Source organism: Rhinolophus hipposideros (genome assembly GCF_964194185.1).
Source record: "Rhinolophus hipposideros genome assembly, chromosome: 1".
NCBI lineage: Eukaryota > Metazoa > Chordata > Mammalia > Chiroptera > Rhinolophidae > Rhinolophus > Rhinolophus hipposideros.
The window spans coordinates 109,849,274-109,869,488 of record NC_138047.1 but is presented as its reverse complement, the minus strand read 5'-3'; the positions used below and the strand labels follow the sequence as shown (position 1 = coordinate 109,869,488).

General features: G+C 55.8%; 1 protein-coding gene across 7 annotated transcripts in view; it reads left to right on the top strand.

Annotated features, from left to right (window-relative positions):
* The window catches only part of CFAP99 (cilia and flagella associated protein 99), a 35,911-nt gene that overhangs the window by 14,006 nt on the left and 1,690 nt on the right, over positions 1-20,215 (top strand). For 2 of the 7 annotated variants that reach the window (XM_081070435.1, XM_081070430.1), the window contains exons 3-14: positions 1,207-1,351; positions 2,386-2,480; positions 5,591-5,703; positions 6,529-6,706; positions 9,460-9,540; positions 9,693-9,758; positions 10,705-10,776; positions 11,008-11,099; positions 11,722-11,926; positions 17,694-17,835; positions 17,974-18,125; positions 18,677-18,882. In XM_081070435.1, the coding sequence (XP_080926561.1) occupies positions 1,207-1,351; positions 2,386-2,480; positions 5,591-5,703; positions 6,529-6,706; positions 9,460-9,540; positions 9,693-9,758; positions 10,705-10,776; positions 11,008-11,099; positions 11,722-11,926; positions 17,694-17,835; positions 17,974-18,125; positions 18,677-18,882 (1,547 nt within the window). Of the gene's footprint in view, positions 1-1,206; positions 1,352-2,385; positions 2,481-5,590; positions 5,704-6,528; positions 6,707-9,459; positions 9,541-9,692; positions 9,759-10,704; positions 10,777-11,007; positions 11,100-11,721; positions 11,927-17,690; positions 17,836-17,973; positions 18,126-18,676; positions 18,883-20,215 lie in introns of all 7 variants that reach the window. The other 5 variants (XM_081070432.1, XM_081070429.1, XM_081070431.1 and 2 more) reach the window with 4 other exon arrangements.

Here is a 20,215-nt window from a genome sequence, read left to right as displayed (position 1 = left end):
GCTGGTGAAAGTTTATTTTGATGTGTTTTATGTCTGTTGGGCTCACGGTCTCGTTTTATACTGTGTTAACTACTTTGTAAGTTTGGTAAGTTTTCAAGGAACACCATTTTCATGGCTGTGTCATACTCACCGGATGTGGTGAGCTATATGTACCCAACCGTTCCCGGCTGTAGATGGTGAGGTTGTCCCCACTTCCACCACTGCACATACCAGCGCCTTGAACTTCCTGTACACAGGTATTTTCTGCATTTTGGATGGTTTCCTTAGGTTCCAGGAAGAGTAACGACTGGATTAAAGGGCATGGAAAATAGAATGTTCTGGAAACATATTTCCAAACTGTTTACTGGAAAGCGTCAAAGGCACCCACCCCCACCAGTCTTTCTCATCACTGTGCTGGCAACAGTCGATGTTCTTTTTTCTTATTTTTCAAAAACTTAAATACTTTTTTGAATAGGTGCCGCATGACACACATAAGTCACAACCCCAAACTGTTCCAAAGGGTAAGTGGGGAAAAGTCAGTCTCCTCAAGAGCAGCCCCTCTCCCCAGGAGACAATGTACCTCTTCCTGTGACCTGATCACCTCACAGGGACTTTTGTTTCTTGTCATTCCTTTTTTTGGTTATTTTTAAATCATTCATTGGACCATCTTTGTAGGAGTTTCCCCTTTGGTGTTGTTGTGTTACCGTCCTAACCATTTCCAAGTGTCTAGTTCAGTACATTCGCTCTGTTGTGAAGAGCCCCACCATCCATCTCCAGGACTCTTCCGTCTTCCCAGACTGGAACTCTGTCCCCACTAAACAACTCCCCACCGCCAGCATCTCCAGCCCCTGGCCACCTCCTTTCTGCTTCCTGTCCTGGGAAGTTGACTCCTCTGGGGGCCTCATGTGAGTGGCAGTACTGGTCCTGCTGTGTCATTCTTTTTAATGCCTGGTTGTTTTCCATGTTGATTTCTGTCTTTGCCCCCTCCCTGCTGTCACTACCCAGGAGAACCTATGGGACCTATTCCTGGGGGCTACCCGCTGTCCACTGTCCTGACTGCCCCGGGAGGCTGCACTAACAGCTCTTCCCCAGCGCATTGGGGCACCTACCCCCCACTCTTGCTCCTTGTTTTCAGCCTTCCAGGGGCCCCGATACCCACATCTGGAGTCCACTGCCCTGTCCCCCGGCCCTGGCCAGCAGCCCCCTCCCGGCCTGTTTCTCTTCTAGACTCTGAGCCCCCAGAAGCAGGCGTTCATTTTGGAAGTTCTGTCGGGATGCCTCGAGTACCGGAAGTTGCTGACCGTCGTGGTAGATGCCTTCTACGTGCGGGACGGCCGGCTCTGCCTATGGTCCGACTACAACCTCTTCCAGGGTGGGTGCCCGTCCCAGCCAGCTGAGTCAGGGCCCCAGGTCCTCGAGGCCAGGCCACCCCTCTGGCTCTGCCGGGTGCTGCTTCCCCATGCCCAGGGCACTCACAGCCCTCACTTCACTCGGTCCTCTCGGTTGTCTGCCAGTGAGTGGACCAGGGTCCTCTTTGTAGACGTGGAAACAGACTCCAGGCACAGGGAGCCAGGCTCCTGGGGACAGAACTCAGGTCCTGCTGCCCATGTCCAGAGCGTGCAGACCCCAAAGGAGGCACAGCCTGGCTGAGAGAGAACCCCAGAAGGCCAGCTGGGGTGAAATGAGGAACCTTTATCATTGCTGCGGTCCTGACTCCCCACCCCTGAGGACTGTGGGCAGAGCCGGTCTTATGGCCGCTGTCCAGACTGTCCTGAAAGGGATGAAATGGGAGCTGTCTCTACCTGGGCCTCCTGCAGGCTGTCTGCTCTCATGCGCTGTGGTGACCGTTGTGGGCAGGGATGTCCCTGTCCAGGGGGAGACGCTGTGGGGACTGCAGGTGCTCAGAGGCCCAGCTGGGTGGCTTGATGCCACTCAGCTCAGGTTGCATGATGCTCAACAGTGTGTCAGGGTCCCGCACACCTTGTGGGCAGCGGCAGAACGAACAGTCCCTGCCTCGGGGGACTCTTGCCTGGGACAGGGAAGTCGGAGTACTAGCCCCTGGACGGAGCCCTACTCCATCCCTTAGAATTAACACACACGGAAAGCCACCATGATTCCACCTTCACCAGGAGCCTTTGCAATTTCTGAGGACTTACCAAATGACATCTTATATTTGAAGGGCTTTGTGAAGCCACAGAACGTCTGAGACCACGTCATTTGTACTGTTGTGTCCTGCTTACCGCTGCCACGTGAATGCCACATGGACCTTTGGCCAGGGGTTTCGCACCCTGACCCTGCCTCTGGCTGACTCCCCAAGATGAAATGCTGGGGCTCTGGGGGAGGGGACCCCAGTGTCCCTGTTGGGGGCCTGCCCATCCCTCACTCACACCCGCTCTGTCTCCTCAGTGGTCTGCTACCTGGCCACTTTCCAGCTGGAGGAACTCGGCTTTCAGCTCTTCTGCAACATCGTCAAGTCGCAGCCAGCAGACAAGATGCACAAGGTAACGCCCCCGCCCCCGCCAGCACTCTCCTGCCCCCCACCCCGAGCTCTTCTCAGACCCAAGGGCAAAGGTCTGTCCCATCTAACCTCTCACCTTCCCGGCTCATCTAACAGAGAAACTCTGTTGGGTTTAAAACAAACCTGCTCCCTCTCATCCCTGCCCTGCTACATGTTCTTCTGTCTCCAGGGAATTCGAGTCCTACCGTCACTGTCCCAGGGGTGGGAGCTGCTGAGTGTCAGCCACTGGTTGGGGCAGGGAGTCCTTGCCTGGTCAGCGTCTGGGCCTCTGGGACCTTCTTGGGCCCCTTCTGACTCATGACCAAAGTCCAGGCCCAGGGCAGCCTCTCCTTCCTCCCGGGGGCCATGCGAGTGGGTCCTGTGCGGGCCCTGAGGACTGGCACCTTCGAGGAGCCCATCTACTGCCCTGCCCAGGGCGTTTACTCGTGAAGCTTGGGCACCCAGGCCTCAGGGCCAGTAGAATCTTGAAGCCTGAGCCCGAGGCCCACTGCTCCTTGCCAGGGAGCACCTGAGGTGGCCAGGCTTCCTCCGGTCACAGCGACCAGGTGAGGTCGCTCCTACGTGCGCCCATCCCACAGTGGAGGAAACTGAGGCACAGAGAGACTCAGTAACTTGACCAATGTCCCACAGCAAAGTGAGAACTAGGGCCAGTTCTCAGGCCAGACTTTTAACAGCTGGATTGCTCCTCCTTACTCTTGAGTCTTGGTGGACAGTCACCAGACCAGGACAGCTACTTCCTAGACAAGAGGGAAAGATCTCAGGCCCCAGGAGCATTTCAGGCATCTCTGGAAGGAAGCACCAGTCTCTGCAGGGGCAGTTCAGGGAGGGGGGCAGAAGCCTCCCTCTCCCCGCCTAGGGACTGGGGCCCTGGGGCAGCGACCCCACCACAACCACAGCCCCCAGAGATTTAGGACTGGCAACTCACACAGCCGCTCAGCCACCCAACATGTGGAAGTGAGGAGGCAGTGACTCCATGCAGTGTTTCATTTTTACGACATGCTTTCCTGCCTACATATATACGAGCATTTCCTGATGGATGGATATTTGCACAGTTACCTTCAGCAAGGGCTTCCTTCTTTATGAAAAATAAACAAAACTGACCGCAGTTTCTGAGGTGTTTAGAGATCGCCAGGCTTCCTGGGCTCAGAGGCATGCATTGTCCTGGTGCTCAGTTCAGAAGTCCTCATAACTGCTGAGCAAGGGTCCCCTGTGTCACCTAGCACTGAGTCCCACAGTGATGAGCTGGCAGAGCTGGAGGGGCGGCCTGGGACCCCACAGGGCTGCCAGGACAGAGGTGGTCTGCTGGCTACAATGCCCCCAAAGCAGGAGCCTATGATTTACCTCCCGGGACAGTTTCTGGAGGAGACTCATGGACACGGCCGCCACAGACTGTCTTCCCTCCTTGGCCCACGCCCCATGCCCACTCAGCAATGGAGTCCAACCTCAGGGCTCCAGAGAAGAGGTCAGCCTGGGCATCGGAGATGGAGCAAACTGTTGGGGACAGAATAGCCACCTGCGGCCTCTCCAGGGAAGCCCACCCCCCCACACCCAGACCATAGCTGGGGTGCTGTGTCCAAGCTGGTTTTCAGGCAGCCTTGGACGTAGTCTCCACGGGAGATGGTGCATGTGTGGCCGTGGGCAAGGGGCTGAGAAGGCCTCTGTGAGGCAGGGGAAGAGTGGAGAGGCTTCTGGGGTAGGGGGCAAGGGTGGACAGGGGCCAGGCTGCCAAGTGGGCACCTGGAGGCTACTACGTGAAGAAAGGCGTGGTGGCCCGAGGGGAGTGGGGATGTAGCCACCAGGGTGCTGGCCACTCTGGGGGAGCGACAGTGGTGACCAGAGGCCCTGCCCTTGCCCACGCCACCCCCTCACTCAGCTGCAGAGGCCATTGGGCGTGGTGGGCGAGAGCCCCGGCTCAGCCCACAGGGCCGGCATGCAGTCACATCCACCTGAGAGGTACGGGAGTCAGGCTTCTGCAGCCCCCGTGGGGCAGTGGGCCCAGGTCCACAGAGGGGGCTCACACCAGACCCTGTCCCTTGTGCTGCCTTGGCCACCCCCGATAAATGGCCTGCTCCAAGGGACCCAGACGGAGGCACCACATGTCCTGTGTCCCCACAAAGCCATCCTGGGAGACTTATGTGCTGAAGCCCCGTGCACAGAGGTCTGTGGCAGCCCCTGGCCGCCCCCTCACCCCGCTGGCTTTCAGGGAGCCTGGATTGAGTGGTCTGCAGTGGTCCCTTAGCTGGATGAGGCCCTCCAAGGCAGTGTGTTATGTCAGCTTGGTGGACACCCCCCACAGAGCTGCCCACCCGAGGGGCCCCTAGACGCGGCTGCTCTTCAGACAAGGGCTGAGGGCCTGAGCTTCGTCCCAGCTATGCAGAGGGCCACTTTGTGAGGCCACAGCAGCCCTCCGGGAAGCACACCTCCAGCCTCCCGAGGTGGCAGGCCTCAGGGGAACTGAGACTGGTCTTCTGGAACCAAATCTGTTAGACCTGAGGTCCAGGAACTGGGAAGCAGCCTTCAGCAGCCCACGGCTGCTGGAGAGCCCGGCTGTCCTGGGCCATCCTGGGGACACACAGAGTCTGCCCAGCAGAAACAGCCTAAGTCCCACTGCGAGGGACTGGGCAGACAGGCCACCTCCTTGGGCCTTGCCACTGGCACTGTGCTGGGCAAGGGAGGCAGATTAGAGAAAATGGAGCTGCTCTACTCTTGGAATTCCAGAGCCTGTGGCGTGGGGGAGGCAGGCAACTATCCTTCTGTCCCCACCAAGAACTCTGTGGAAGAGGGGTGTGGGCTTCCTGGTCCTGGGGGGCTGGCTGGAGAATGGTGTCCCCACCAGCAAGGGCCCAGATACCATGAGCAGAAGCCCATGTTGTGGGGGGCAACTCCCCCAGAACTGGTGCCCCAGCCCAACACGATGGGTAGGGAAGGAGCGTCCGAGGGGCCCCCTAACCTGGCCTGGGCACCAGTCTCCTCTCCTGGTACATTAGGCGTGCCTGCCCCCTCAGCCTTGACTCTACCTGTGAGGGGCCCCTGAGGCTTCCCCAGGCAAGAGAGTCTGGCCCGAAACCCCCATAGCTCCCACCTGTCCCTCAGTTCCTCAGGTTCTTCTTCAACCCCTTAAACCTGTGCTCGTGGGTCAAGGACGAATGGAGCCTCATCTATGAGATGGCATACGTGAAGGAGAACTGGACCGATCCCCTGATGAGGTGGGCCAGGCCGGAGTCCCTGCACCCACTCCCAAGGGCCTCTGCGGGTCCCCTGCCTGTTCATGGGGGCCCCATCTCTGGGTAGCTGCTCAGCTGGTTCTGCGGTGCCCTACTGCCCACCGCACCACCCCCATATTCAGGTCCCTGGCGGTCCTGGGACCAGCCCCTTCACGGCCCTGTCCTTTCCCAGTCCCTGTTGGCCCTCAGACATGCCCTTCCTCCCCCTGAGGGCAGTGGTCCTCAAGCGGGGCAGGAGCTATTACAAACCATGCTGTCTGTCCCCAGGTCCCCAGGTTGGTGATGAAGGGCTGTGCCTGCCAGGGTGTGGGGCATGAAAGGGGGCCATTCCCAAACTGCGGCTCCAGGGCACCTGCCCCGCCCCCACGGCCCTTTCTCCACTGTCACCAACTGCAGCTCCAGGAGGGGTCCTGTTGAATCTCCTTCCCACTCCTGGCTCCTTCCCCTGTGCCATCTGCTCGGGCCCAGATTAGCTCCACGTCCCAGCTGCTGCCTGTCCTCAGAGCCCCCCTGGATTCCTGCAGCAGGGATCAGCCCTGCCGCCGTCCTCCCAGCCCCACTCACCCAGGAGAACAATGCCGCAGGGCCTCAGTTTCCTTATCTGTATAGGGGAACGCCAGTCTGTGTCACTCCACGGTGTGGTTGGCACAGCACCTGCACAGCAGTGAAGAGTGGCTGTGGTGCCATTGTCACCCCCACCCTAAGGTGGACCAAGTTCTTGGGGGTCCTTTGGATCCCAAGGGCCATGTCCTTGTCAACCTGCTTAGGAAGTGACCCTCAACAGCTTCTCCCACCTTTGCTTTCAAGATGGCAACCAGAAGTCCAGGAGCTGATTGACCAGCTGGAGAGGGTGTTGACCAATCAGCTCCCTCTTTCAAAGACCAAGGCCAAGGTCACAGAGCCCAAGCAATTTAACCTGACTGGCCCCAGGCACCGTGCCATTCCAGTGCCCGAGCCAGTCCCTGTCGTGGCCAAACCAAGACCAGTGAGTGCCAGTGTTTATAGTGGGCAAAGCTTTGCAGGTGGGGAGAATGGACGGGGTGGGGGGGGCGGCAATGGAAGGCTGGGCTCTTCCCAGGGCCAAGGGGGCACTGGAACAGACCTGGAGCATTCGATGACCTTGCCTCACAGAGAGGAAAGCCCGTGGGTTCCTGCTCATGCTGGGGTTGGGGCAGCAGGCATGAAGCATCGCTGTTGGGCCACGGGACTCAGATCTGTCTGCACTTAGTGCTCGCAGCCCACTTTCACCCTGTTGCAACATGCCACTCCCTCCACTGCCCAGGTAGACCACAGTGTACTCTCGGGAGTGAAGCAGAAACGCTCCTTTCCCTTTCAGTGGACACTGTCAGTTTGGTGAGGCCCGGGTGTGCCTTTGGGCCACAGGCAGGCTGTAGCATGTATCTGTGTGACTTCAGTCCCATGGCCCATTCTCACCTTAGAGCCTCTGCACATCTGCTCATCTGCTCATCTGCCGAGGTCTCTCCCTGCCTTGCTGACTCCTCCTGTTAGTCAAAGTGCTTTGTTTTGTACATAACAAGAAAAAGCAGCTCATTCTGGCTTAGACAACAGAGAACTGGCTGACTCTCATGCTGCAATAGGGTTGGCTTCAGGCATAGTGTGATCAGGGTTCCAGCTCTGTTCCTTCTCTATGACTATCTCTACCCGAGTCCCCTCTGTGGGTCAACTTTATCTTTGGGCTAACTTCTCTCATTGTATCAAAACATCTAGCCCTCATACCCACATCCACACTGTCCAGGGCATGACAGGACATTCGGGGCCAAGGATTCTGGGAACGTATGATTAGACCAGCTTAGGTTGCCAGAACTGGATGTGATGTTCTGACTGGTCGTGGGCTCTAATTCAAAATACGTATGGTAGACTCAACTTCCCAGAAACCATCTGGCTCCCCAGCAGAACCAATAACTGTACGGAGAGGAGGGTGGTGCTGGGAGGTCCCAGGTCCCAGCCTCGTCCCACCAGCAGTCAGGTCTCATTATAGTCTCTTCCCCGAGAGGCTTTCCATGAACCCTCCCTCACATCAGATTCCTCACTTAATTTCCTTCTCATTGATCCCAGCTCTTTTTCTTTGAAGCATCAATTAGATTTCATAGTTGTTCCGTAATTTGTGAGTCTGCTCATTATCTGCCTCCTTTACCAGACCTCTTATTTGTTCCATATTCCCAATGCCTGGCACAGTCCTGGCTCAAATTGGACCCTTGGTAAATATGTGTTGGACGGATGGATGGATGGATGGATGATGAATAGATGGGCAGGTGGATAGACAGATCATCAGGGGTTTTGTTGCTAAGCAACCCCACAGTTTCCCTATCTGTAGGATTCTCGGTGTTTCCGACCCCAGCTCCTCAAGGCTTTGTGTTTATCTCTAGTCGTCCGACCAGCTGCATTTCTCTTCTTGTCTGCCTGTCTGCCAGGCCCCTCGCCATGCCCTACCTTGCTTCTTAGCTGTGTGCTTCTCAACACGACCTGTGAGATGTTGGTGAATAGTCACCTCCCCAGGGTCTACAGGTGGCTGTGCTGGAACCACAGGCTGGTTCCTTCCATCCCAGCTCCATGCCCTCTTCCCCTCCTGGGCTTAGGACCAACTCCAATTCACTCATTCAACAAATACCTATTTGTGGGTTGCCTAGTGTGTGCCATGCTTTCATGGAACATGCACTCCAGGGGAGAACTCAGAGAAAAACCAGGACAAGTAAAATGTATGGTGTGTTAGCTAGTGACCAGTGCTGAGGAGAGAAAATGATTCAGGGAAAAGGGATAAGAAGCCTTGGAGGAGTTGCAGTTCTGGATAGCATGGTCAGAAAAGACCTCCCGAGAAGTGCCATAGGGAAAAGAACTGGAAGAAGTGAGCCAGTGAGCCATGGGTTTTTCTGGGGGAAGAGCATTCCAGACACAGCAAGGTACATGCAAAGGTCCTGGGGCAGTACCTCCCTCCCTCAAGTGCTCAAGGGGCTGGAGTGGAGGGAGGAGAGGAAGGAGGCGCTGGGAGAGGAGCTACTGAGGGAACAGAGAGACAGGACACACTGAGGTGGGCTCACAGGGTCCGTCTGGCTGCAGTGGCAGAAGAGGGTGGTGAGAGGTGGTTTGGGGAGATGCCTTGAAACAGGTGGGCAGCTTTTGAGATGGATGTGGCTGCTGAGAAGGACCCTGAGGCCTTGGCCTGGACCAGAAATAGACAGTAGTCAGGGTCAGCAAGGCTGAGGGACGGGAGGGTTTGGGGAGACAAGGGTCTCAGGTTTGGATGTGATGAGTCTCCCTTGCCTGCTCACCATGCAGGGGAGAGGGCCCAGAGTTAGGAGTCTGGAGTGCAGGGCTTCCCAGGCTGGCTCTGCCTTGCCCTGCCCCGGACACTGGTCGCACCAGTCGCCGAAGGCCTGTGGATAGTGTCCGGCTGCCCGCCTTCCACTGTCAGTGTTGCAGCCCCCCCCCTTCATTGGCATCTCACTTTTCTGGGTCTCCAGCCCCTCCAGGCGTCCTGCCCAGTCAGCAGTCCGCTGCCTGTCCCTCCAGTGTCCGGGGCCTGGGCCCAGTGTTTGGCCCCCTTCCTTCCTGCAGTTGGCTTGTCCTTCCATCCCCTGGATGACCGCCAACACCTTGCGAGTCCCCGTCATAGCTCAGCAGGTGCTGTTCACCCACCTGGGCCAGCCCCCAGCCCCGCTCTTCTACACACCCTCCAAATGCAGCCACCCACCACAGGCCCTTCCTCCTGCCACCCTCCAGGTCCCCAGGACCACCTACCAGTCACCCAAGGAGCAGCAGGTGCTGGAGACAACCAACAGGTGTAACCGCCGGAAGGCAGAGGTGAGCAAGCCATCCAGGACCTGGCCTCCTAGAGACCCTGGTGGGAAGGGAGGCGAGTGGAGCAGCAGGACGGGGCTGCTCTGCGCCTTTGTCCCCAGGGCCCACGGACAGGCTGGTGACTGGCCAGGCTGAGCCGCTTGCTGCTCCCGCAGGAGCTGCTGCTGAGGGCAAACCTGGGGGAGATGCGGTGTGCGATGCCCAGGGAGGCCCCCACGCAGGTAAGGCCCCCCCTCCGTGCCCACCAGTCCTGATGGTGGCATTTTCTTATGTTTAGAAAACCAGTGACACAGTGAGCCACTTACATAGCCTTTCCATGTCGGGCCCTGGAGGCCAGGCGCCCAGTGCCGCTGGACAGTGCCCTTGGACCAGGCTGAGTACAGCCGGGTGGACAGTGTAGATGTGGGTCCCTAACCCCCGCCAGGAAGCCTGTCTGTCGGGGTCTCGGGTGTTTCCTGATTTTCATACTGAGCACTTACTGTTTCTATATGAAGAAAGCCCAAGGTATGTTTGTCAATAAGGAAAACATAATGGGAACAGGATGAGAAGGCTTGTGGTCAGTGGATGCTGGATGGGTGCTGGCCCGGTACTGGCCTCCCCACCCTGGGCCTGCGTGGACGGCAGCTGAATGGAACAGAGATGGGCCCCCTGAGCAGCGGGGGCAGGTGGGGCAGCGGACACCCAGCACAGTAGCATGGCCCAGGGGATATGGCTAAGTTCCCATGGGGGGTCTTTTACCACCTGTGGCTTGTGGTGTCCACCGTGAAGCTGTCAACAGAGCAGCAGGGCTGGACGGGGAGACGAGACAGACTCAGGGAGCAGCCCAGGAAAGGCCATGGGGCCAGCCGTGGGGGCAGCTGGGAGATGGACCCTGAGCCGGAAGCCAAGCCCTCCTGACTGGAATCCGCTGTCCCCAACCCCCGCAGGCCCTGTACCTTCTCTGCCCCTACCCGGGCAGCCCAGCACCCCACAAGGCTTGGGGGACAATGCAGGACAGAGGTGCTGTCCTGGGGGGACACAGGGGCAGGCCAGGTGGAATGTGTGGTTGGGCAGCTGGAGTTAGGACAGAGGGGATGGGCCAGGCTGCCCAGGGGTTCTGGGCCCACCATTCTCAGGGTGTGTGTGGGGGCACCTGTGGGCACAGGTGCCAGGCCCTGACTCCCGCAGGGCTCCAAGAAGGTGCTGCGGCTTCAATCCACTCCCCGAATCCGCAAGACTCTGCAGCTGCTCTTCTACAGGGTGAGGGGTGCTCCTGCTGGTTAGTGCGGGTGCGGGGTGTCCCCGGGTACTCACCTCCCAGTCTGTTCTGCCCCCGGGGACTTGGATGGCCAGAGCTGGAGACCCCAAGGACAGCCCCCCCTTAACGCAGAGGGAAGTACCTGGGCAGGGCACCTGTGGAGGGCAGAAGTGCAGGGGGCACTTACTGCTCCAAGGCCCCCCCCCACAGACAGCCCCTCCTCTTTCCCACAGCCCAATGACGACATCCCAGTCAAGCTGAACACTGCTGCCATCCTGCGAGAAGGCGCCTTGTACCAGCGGCAGGTGGAGAAAGAGCTGCAGAGGTGGGGAGAAGGGTGCAGGGGCTGGCTCCTCCAGGAGAGGAGGCTGGTGGGCAGAGCACAAGAGGGGTGCCTGGCAGCTGTGGTCCTGCAGGGGTCAGGCCTCGCACAGGCCGTGTCAGGGCCTGGCTCTGTCCTAGAAAGATAATCTCAGCCCAGTGAGGAAGACTGACTGGGTGGGAGCAGGTTCAACAGATTCCTGGCCCGCCCCAAACCTCCGTGAGGGGGCACCGCCTCCTCCGGCCCCTTCCTGATGCCCCCTCCCCTAGACCACCAGTGCTGCAGATCCCTGTACTCACCCCGTGAGTTGGGAGCTTGGCCAGATGGATGAGGGACAGTCAGATGGATAGGAGGATGGCGGACGGACAGACGGTGGGCGGGGCATGATGTGTGGACAGATGGGTGAGTGGATACAAGTGGATGAAGGGAGACGGGGATGTGGCTGAAGGGCAGAGGCACAGGTGGGCAGTGGGTGGCTGGGTGGGTGGGCATGAGGCCGGTGTTGGGTGAAGAGCGGCCCGCGCTGTGAGGGCCACGGTGCCCTCGGAACCTGTGGCCTCCCGGTGGCCAGTGCAGGCCCCATCCCAGGAGGAACCCAAGCCCTGCCCCTTGCCTTCTCTCCCAGGGTGGACAGGCTTGTAGATGGGGCCAGGGACTTGTCCGAGTTCCTTGAGTGGCAGAGGAAGATGCAGGCAAAGGACTACCAGGAGCAGCAGGCTGCCGGGGAGTGCCGGAGGCTGCAGGGCAAGCTCAGCCACGAGGAGGCCGTCCTGGCCCGGCAGCGTCTCCTGCAGGAGAACAAGCAGAAGGCAGACCGGAAGAAAGAGGAGGTGACTCGGCAGCTGTGGGTGGCTGGGGGCCTGTCTGACCCCCAGGAGCTGTGGGGCCATGGCCGGCAGTGGGCCTGGCTGCTCCTGAGGTCACTGGCTGGTAGGCTGACCTCAGATCATTTCCTCCTAAGACCCACAGAGTGGCCCTGCTCTCTGTCCCCACCTCGACAGCTTCTGGGGGTTCTGGAGGCCTTTCTGGTCAGCTGGCCTGAGTGGACTGTCCGGCCAGCACATCTGGTCCAGGATGCCCCTGCCCCTACCAGCAGGATCGATTGGTCCACACATCCACATGTGGAGGAAGACCTGAGGTTCTGGCAAGGCTGACATATTTGTATAAGGCATGTTTGTGTGTGACACTTTTACGCGTCCTCTCCCACAGGAGGGTCTGTGGACGCCCATGTTACCACTTTAGAAGGTGCAGACGTACTAGTCCTGGCTCTTCCTCCTCCTTGTGGGAGCTCCAAACCTGTGTCCCCAGAAAGCCTGTTCCGGCCAGTGGGCCTCACAGACCCCTGCAGCTCGGCCTCTCCTTAGACACGTGCCACTGAGCGCCTGCAGTCAGGGGACACACAGCGTTCACCCAAATTACTTCTTTGAAGCTCATTTGTGTCTGTCTGTACTTGATGTTACGGTTTGCTTTCCCTTCCTTTTCAGTTCAGTTTTTTTAACATGTGAAGTCAAACAATATGACAAACAGAGAAGTCTCATTTCTTGTATGTCTACAAATTACAGCCCATTTTCCCCTACCTGCCAAGTCCTTATTTTCATTAATTTCTGCATTATCTTTTCTGTTTTTCCTTCTAAGCAAACATACACACTTATAAATACATACTTCTTACTACTCTTGTCCCTACCTAAAATGCCATGTCTTGCTTTATCTGCCACAAGTAATGGGCACGTTTTTCATATTTGTGGAGGCGGATTTTCAAGGTAAATTCTAGACCAGGGATGGCTACGTCAATGAGTGACAGACCGCATGTGAGCTGTCCTGCTGCTCTTGTCTTGTTGTCTGGGGCACGTGGCTCCAGCGAGAGGCCACATCATTTTCCATCGGGCCCGAACCGGAACCACTGTCAGTTCCCTAGCACTGTGGGAGGGGCCGCGTCCCCATGGTGGGGGCCCCATGCCCTCGCAGTGTTCCATGCTGAATTCCAGAGTTTTGCCATCTTATAGGTGAGAAATAGTATCTCGCTACAGTTCTGATTTGCATTTCACTTATTATTGTGATCTTGCGCATGTCTTCATGTACTTAAGAGCCATTTCTGCATCTTTGCTTTGTGCACTGTTTGCTCATGTCTTTTGTCCATTTCCTTTTTTCCCCTGGCTTTGTTGGGATCTGAATGATAAGTTACATTTGTGTATATTTAAGGTGTACAGCCTGGTGTTTTGATATACACACATTATGAAGTGGTCACAGTCAAGCCAATTAACACCTCCATCACCTGGCTTTTTCGTGTGTGTGCTGAGAACACTTGAGCTCTATCGTCTTAGCAAATTTCATGTGTGCAATACATCAGCTAGAGTCACTATGCTGCATTTTAGGTCCCCAGAACTCGCTCACCTTCTAATGGAAAGTGGCTAGCCTCTGACCAGCATCTCCCCATTTCCCGGCAATCGCCATTTTACTCTTTGTGACTGTGAGGTTAGATCCCACATATAAGTGAGATCATATGGTATTTGTCTTTCTGTGTCTGGCTTATTTCACTCAGCATAATGCCCTCCAGGTCCATCCATGTTGACACAAATGGCAGGATTTCCTTCTTCTTTAAGGTCGAGTAGTATTCCATTGTATATATACACGCCTCTTCTTTACCATCCATCTGTCCACGACACGTGGGTTGTTCCCATGTCTTGGCTACTGTGAATAATGCCACAGTGAACATGTGGATGCAGATAATCTCTTCAAGATAGTGATTTTATTTCCTTTGGATAAATACCCAGGAGTGGGATTGCTGGGTCATAAGGTAGTTCTATTTTTAACTTTTTGAGGAACCTCCATACTGTTTTCCATAGCGGCTGCACCAATTTACATTCCCACCAACAGAGCACGAGGGTTCCCTTTTCTCACATCCTGCTGACACTTGTTATCTTTTGACTTCTTTATGACAGACATCCTAACAGGTGTGAGGCGATATCTCATTGTGGCTTTGATTTGCATTCCCTGATGATTGTGACACGAGCACCTTTTCATGTATCTGCTGGCCAACAGTTTGTCCTCTTTGGAAAAAATGTTTATTCAGATCCTTTGCCCGTTTTTCTCATCAAGTTACTTTATTGTTTTTTTGCTATTGAGTTGTATGAGCTCCTGATATATTTCAGATATTAAACCCTTATTGGATAAATGGTTTGCAAATATTTTCTCCCATTCTATAGGTTGCCTTTTTGTTTGTTGTTTCCTTTGCTCTGCAGAAACTTTTCAGTTTGATGTAATCCCATTTGTTTATTTTTGCTTCTGTTGCTTGTGCTTTTGGTTTCAAATCAAAAAAATAATAATAATAATTGCCAAGATCCATGTTGAGGAGCTTGTCCCGTGTTTTCATCTGGGATTTTTCTAAATTCAGGTCTCTGTACTGTCCCCACACCATCACCCCTGACAATGTGGCGAGGCTGGGGCCCTGGCCTCGGCTTAGCTCACCTCCTGATTCAGGCCCCTTTCTCTGCCCCCGGTCTACTAAGACTCTTGGAATGTTCTGGTAGCCCATTTTTTTCTCACCTGGTATTTCCACACAAGCATTTCTCCAACTTACTACAAAGTTTCAAAAGTACATTTTTTAAATAAACTTTTTGTGTTGAAACAATTTTAAGAGTTACAGAAAAGTTGCGAAGGTGGTTCAGAGAGTTCCCATACCCTCCCACCCAGCTTCCTCTGCTGGTAACACCATGTGCAGGCTCCTGGCTGCCACAACCAAGCACGTAAACTAGAGACGGTTAGAGACGGTTCTGGAGACCCCAAATCCGTGATCAAGGTGTCGGCTGGGTCGTGCTCTCTGCTCAGCCCCTCAGGGAGAGAAGGGTCCTTACTGCCTCTTCCAACTTCCATTTTCACACGGCCGTCTTTTCTGTGTCTCTCTGTGTCTTCTCTTCTCATATGGAAACTTGTCATCGGGTGTAGGGCCCACCCTAACTCTAGGATGATTTCATCTTGAGATCCTCAACTACTTATTAGAGGCTTAACTAGTTGGAAATAATATCGCATTCTGAGGTCCTAGGTGGACATGAATTTTGGGGGGACACTAACTCACTACACCATGGTATATTTGTCTCAACTAAGAAACCAACGTTGGTTCGTGACTCTAACTCCACACTCTATTCAGACTTCATCAGTTTTTTCCCCACTAATGTTCTTTTTCTGTTCAGGATGCCACCCAGGACACATTACGTTGAGTTGTCGTGTCTCAGACTCCTTTTGGCTGTTACATTTCTCAGACTTTCTGTGGGGACAAAGCCCCAGAAAGCAGTTTCCAGGCTCTCGGCCTCACGTGGAAAGGTGCTGGCTCAGATAGTAAATGGCCATCAACTGTGATTGGATGGCCATCAGCTGTGGCTAGTTGGCTGTCAGCTGTGGCCAGTGAGCCATTGGGCACTAATATAACTGCCGTGGCTACGCTAGCAGAAATGCGGGCTAGCAAGAAGATGGTGGCTGAGCTGGCAAGCACGGACTGCTGTTAGGATGGTGGATTGCAGGTTATGTAGATCCTGCTTCCTGTGTCTCCAGCCCAGTGCCGCCGAGAATATAGTGATTTGACTCCCCCATCTATGGCTCCGTGGGTGTTCCTGTTTGGCCTTACCGTGCCCTGTGTTCCTATGTGGGGAGCGGGCAGAGACCCCGTAGGCCACCCCGCCTGATAACTCCCGGCAGAACACTTTCCCTGCTTTTCGTGACCTTGACAGTGTTTCGGAGTGCTGGCCATGTATCCCATAGAACATCCCTCGGCTGGGGTGTGTCTGATGTCCTTCTCGTGATTAGACTGAGGTGTGGGGCAAAGGCTATAGAGATAAAGTGCCCTTTTCATCACATCCTGTCAAGGGTGTCTGCTGTCTATAAACTTATCACTGTTGATGTTGACCTTGATTACCTGGCTGGGGTCATGTTTGCCAAGTTTGTCCACTGTAATTATTCCCCCTTTCCATTTTGTACCCTTTGAAAGGGGGTCTCTAAGCATTGCCCACACTCAAGGAGGTGGGTGGTTCTTAGGACCACTGCACGGAGCTTGTCTCTTCTCCCCTCTTACTCATTTACTCAGCCACTTATTTATACCAGAGTGGGCTCATGCCCATTTATTTCATCCGTCGTGTTATAACCCAGTAGGCATTGTTGAATTTGTCACCGGCTTTGGCAACTGGGAGCCTTTTCAGGTTCACTCCTGTGTCTCTGTGACACGCCCCCTGTCCTGTTATTCTGAGCACTTCTTTACTTCCTGGTACTGTAAAATGCTCCAGGCTTGTGTGTTCCCTGCCCCAGCCCTAAAATGGCCAGTTTTCCACAAGCCCTGGTTCCCTTTCCTTAGACCTGGAATGAAATGCCACAGCTTTGAAGGAGATGGTCCTGAGCCGTTCTTGGGCGCGCCAGCAGACTGTTTTAGGATGCAATGACTTCATGCCCTCGACCTGGCGTCCAAGCGGCCCACGGGCTGCTGCTGCACTCACCTGCAGCTGAAGACGGGCTCCCAGCTGCAGGGCCTTCCGGGCGCCAGGAGCCCAACAGGTCCCCAGCAGCGCTGGGCTGCTGACAGGGCCACAAATCCTACCACGTCCTTTGTAGGGTCTTGCGGACTGAAAACATTATTCTCAGTTGTCCACAATAGCACCAAGGTGGAAACGATCTGAGTCCATCAATGGTACAATGGATCAAAGAGTTGTGATATAGTAGTCTCAAAAACAGCCATGAGGGGCGGCCAGTTTGCTCAGTGATTAGAGCGAAGTGCTCACAACACCAAGGTCACCAGTTTGAGTCCCACAAGGGCCAGTGAGCTGCGCCCTCCGCAACTAGATTGAAAACGACGACTTGACTTGGAGCTGAGGGGTCCTGGAAAAACACACTGTTCCCCAACATTCCCAATAAAAATTAAAAAAAGAAAAAGAATATTAAAAAACAGCCATGAAAAGAAGCCAGCTGCACTCCAGGCGATGGATGAGGTGGGTGGGGCTAAGAAACGCCTCATCCTGAGCAGAAGAGCAGGCCGGAGCAGACACAGGACCATCCCAGTTACCTGTGGTCAGAGCTGCAAAACCATGCCCTGTTGTCTAGAGCTGTGCACTTCTGAGGCACCAGGAGAAAGAAGAGCTCGGGGTGACCATCCAGACAAGCCCAGGGGAGAAGCCTGGGGCCATGTGACAGGGAGCCTGGCATGTCCTATGCACAAACCCGGGCAGGTATCTGAACGCTCAGACCCACGCAGCTTAAACGCAATGAGTGCCCTATTCTCTGGAGTCCGGTGTCTTCACGGTAAACCCAGTGGCTCTGACTTGGTTTCCCCAGGACTCGCTTGGCTGCACCCTCAGCTTTATCATCAGATGGTTCTGGGCTCACAGCGCTGGGACCATAGTGGAGGTAGGGAGGACATGGGGTGTCATTTCCCCAGCAGGCCCGGCTTCCAGACTGATGAGCTTAGTTCCTGGTTCCAGGGTGATTCGGGGTCTGGGGCTGGATCTGCCCCCCAAGACCTCATGCTGCTCGTGGGGCTAGGGCAGGACCGGGGGCACAGGTGTGCTCCAGGATTCCCCTCATGGCACTGGCTCTGACCATGGCAGGTGGCTGTCCCAGCAGATTGCCGAGCTGACACAGCAATGTGCGGAGAGACGCCTCCAGGAGGAGAGGTCCATGAAGGAGCTGGTGGAGCAGGTGATGGAGGGGCACAGGAACACCCAGGTGGCGCAGACGAAGCTCCTGAAGGGCCGACGGCAGGCAGGTAAGGTGGGGCCAGGTGCACCGGGTTAGTGAGGGCCATGCTGCCCTTGAGGAAGGCTGGGGTTGGGCAGGCACCCCTGCTGAGCGCCTGCCGAGTGCTGTCCGCCCAGCCCCCTCAGTAGCCCTCTTGACCCCCAAGTCCAGGAGGTGAGGGAGGAGAGCCAGGAGCTGCTGCAGCGCAGGGCACAGGAGGCCAGGGAGGAGCAGACACGGCGCTGTGAGCTCGTCTCCCAGCTGCGAGCCCTGGAGACACAGCCCACACGCAAGGACAAGCTTGTGGACCTGACCCAGGTGGGCACTCAGCCCCCGGAGCCCACACCCCATCCAACAACCCAGGGAGCTCCCCTGGGTCTTGCTGTGCCTCATGTTGCATGGGAGGTCGTGTCCAGAATCCACACCAAGACTCACCTGACCATTCACGCCCAGCTGTGGGCCCCACACCCACTGTGCCTGAGGTCTGGGTCTGGCCCAAGAGTTCACAGTCCTGTCAGAGAGACTTTTGTGACCCCAGGGGTGGGCAAGGTTGGCTTCACAGAGCTGCGTGTTGAGGAAGGTCGGGGACTCCTGGGGGGGGGGGAGAGCAGTATAGGGAGAGCACAGTGCACAAAGACCACACGGGGTTTAGGGCTGCGGAGGGGCACAGGCTGGAGAAGCTGGGTGGTAGACACGTGATACAGGCCCTACTGAGCAGAGGGAAGGAGGTCCCTGGGCACGGGGCCAGGCCTCTGGAAGGCGGGAGGGGCACCAGCGCTGGTGCCCAGGAGGTGGACAGGCAGGCTAGGCATGCTGGCCACGGGTCTGGCTCCTAGCCTAGGCCCTTTCCCCCCAACCCCCCCCCCCAGATCCCGGGGTATGGCCTGGAAGGGGAGATGTCCATCGTGGAGCTGCGGGAGCGGCTGGCCCGGCTCAAGGAGGCCCAGAAGCGGGAAGAGGAGGAGAAGCGGGACCAGATCATCCAAGGCAAGCGTGCCAAGAGCCAGGAGCTGCAAAATAAGCTGGAGCAGATCTCGCTGTGCCGCTCGGCCATGGGCAGGTCTGCGGCCTTGAGGTAGGTCCTGCCCTGCAATGCTTTCCCCACCCCTAGTATTTGACTAGACAATTTTCAGGCATACAGAAGTGGTGGGAAACCACGCAGTGACAGCTTAGATGCCCATAACCTAGATTCGGTCACTTTGTATCTAGGTCATGGGCATGACCTTTGCCACACACTCCATCTAGCTAGCTAGCTATTTATCTGTGTTTGCAGAACTATCTGGAAGTAGTTGCAGGAATCTGACACCATTCCTAAACACTTTGGGGTGCATCTTCTGAAAAAAGACATTGTCCTACATAACCACAGCACAATGACATAACTAGGAAATTCAGCAGAAATTCCAGACATCATCTGAATATCCTGTTCGCACATTTCTCTGGGGCTCCTATGACTGTTTGCTGTAACTTTTTTTCATGTTGAACCAGGACCTAGTTGAGACTCACGCAAGCACTGGATTGTGGGCGTCTCCACTCCCCTCTCATGGAGAGCATGCACACACCCCGTTTCTATTTGTTTGTTTGTTTGTGGAACACTGGTGACTTTTCCAGCCCCATGTGCTGTCCCGAGACAGCTCTGTCAGGCATGGGCTGTGGTCACCCACAGGATCAAGCTGGCCTTTGGGCTCTGGCCTGATCCCATGGGGAGGCAAGGCTGCCCCAGGGGAGGTGGCACCCAGCCCTGTCAGAGCATAGGCTGGCTCAGGGTCTGGCACACAGGGCTCCAGAGAAAGTGTCTCAATATAATTGGGGTGTGGTGGACAGAAGGAAGGACAGTCTCAAAAATCAACACTATTGAGCCTGAGTGTCTGCTGCTCTAGTTACAACTCAGAGGAGGCCTCTGACGACTGCTGAGGGCTGCCAAAGGAGGGTGGCTGGCCACTCAGCAGGCCCCCAAGGTGGCACGCACCTGGGGGACCTCCCCACTTCCCAGCTGCCTGACAGATGCCAAATGCAGTCTGGTTGGTGTTGAAGAACTTCCAAAGGTCCAAGACCGCTAACCAAGCTCCTGGAGCCCCCTGCCTGCAGCCAGACCCATGGCCTTAAGTTCCTAGGAGAGTTTTAGTGGGCAGTCAGGCTGGGCTCAGCCAGGCAGCATGGCGGCCAAGGGAACAGCACCTGCAAATGCCCTGTGCTGTTATGTGTGCTTAAACCAAAAACAAAAAAAAAAACCAACAAAAAAGACATCAACAACAAAAAACCGGCAGGAACAGTCTGTATAACGCGATCTTATTTGGGGAGCTGGGAGGGGAAATCGCCTACCATGGGAAAGGTTTGCAAAGATAGCCCCATGTTAGCAGCGGTTACCTCTAGGCAAGAGAGGGGCAAGATAAAAGGGGGCTTTCACTTTT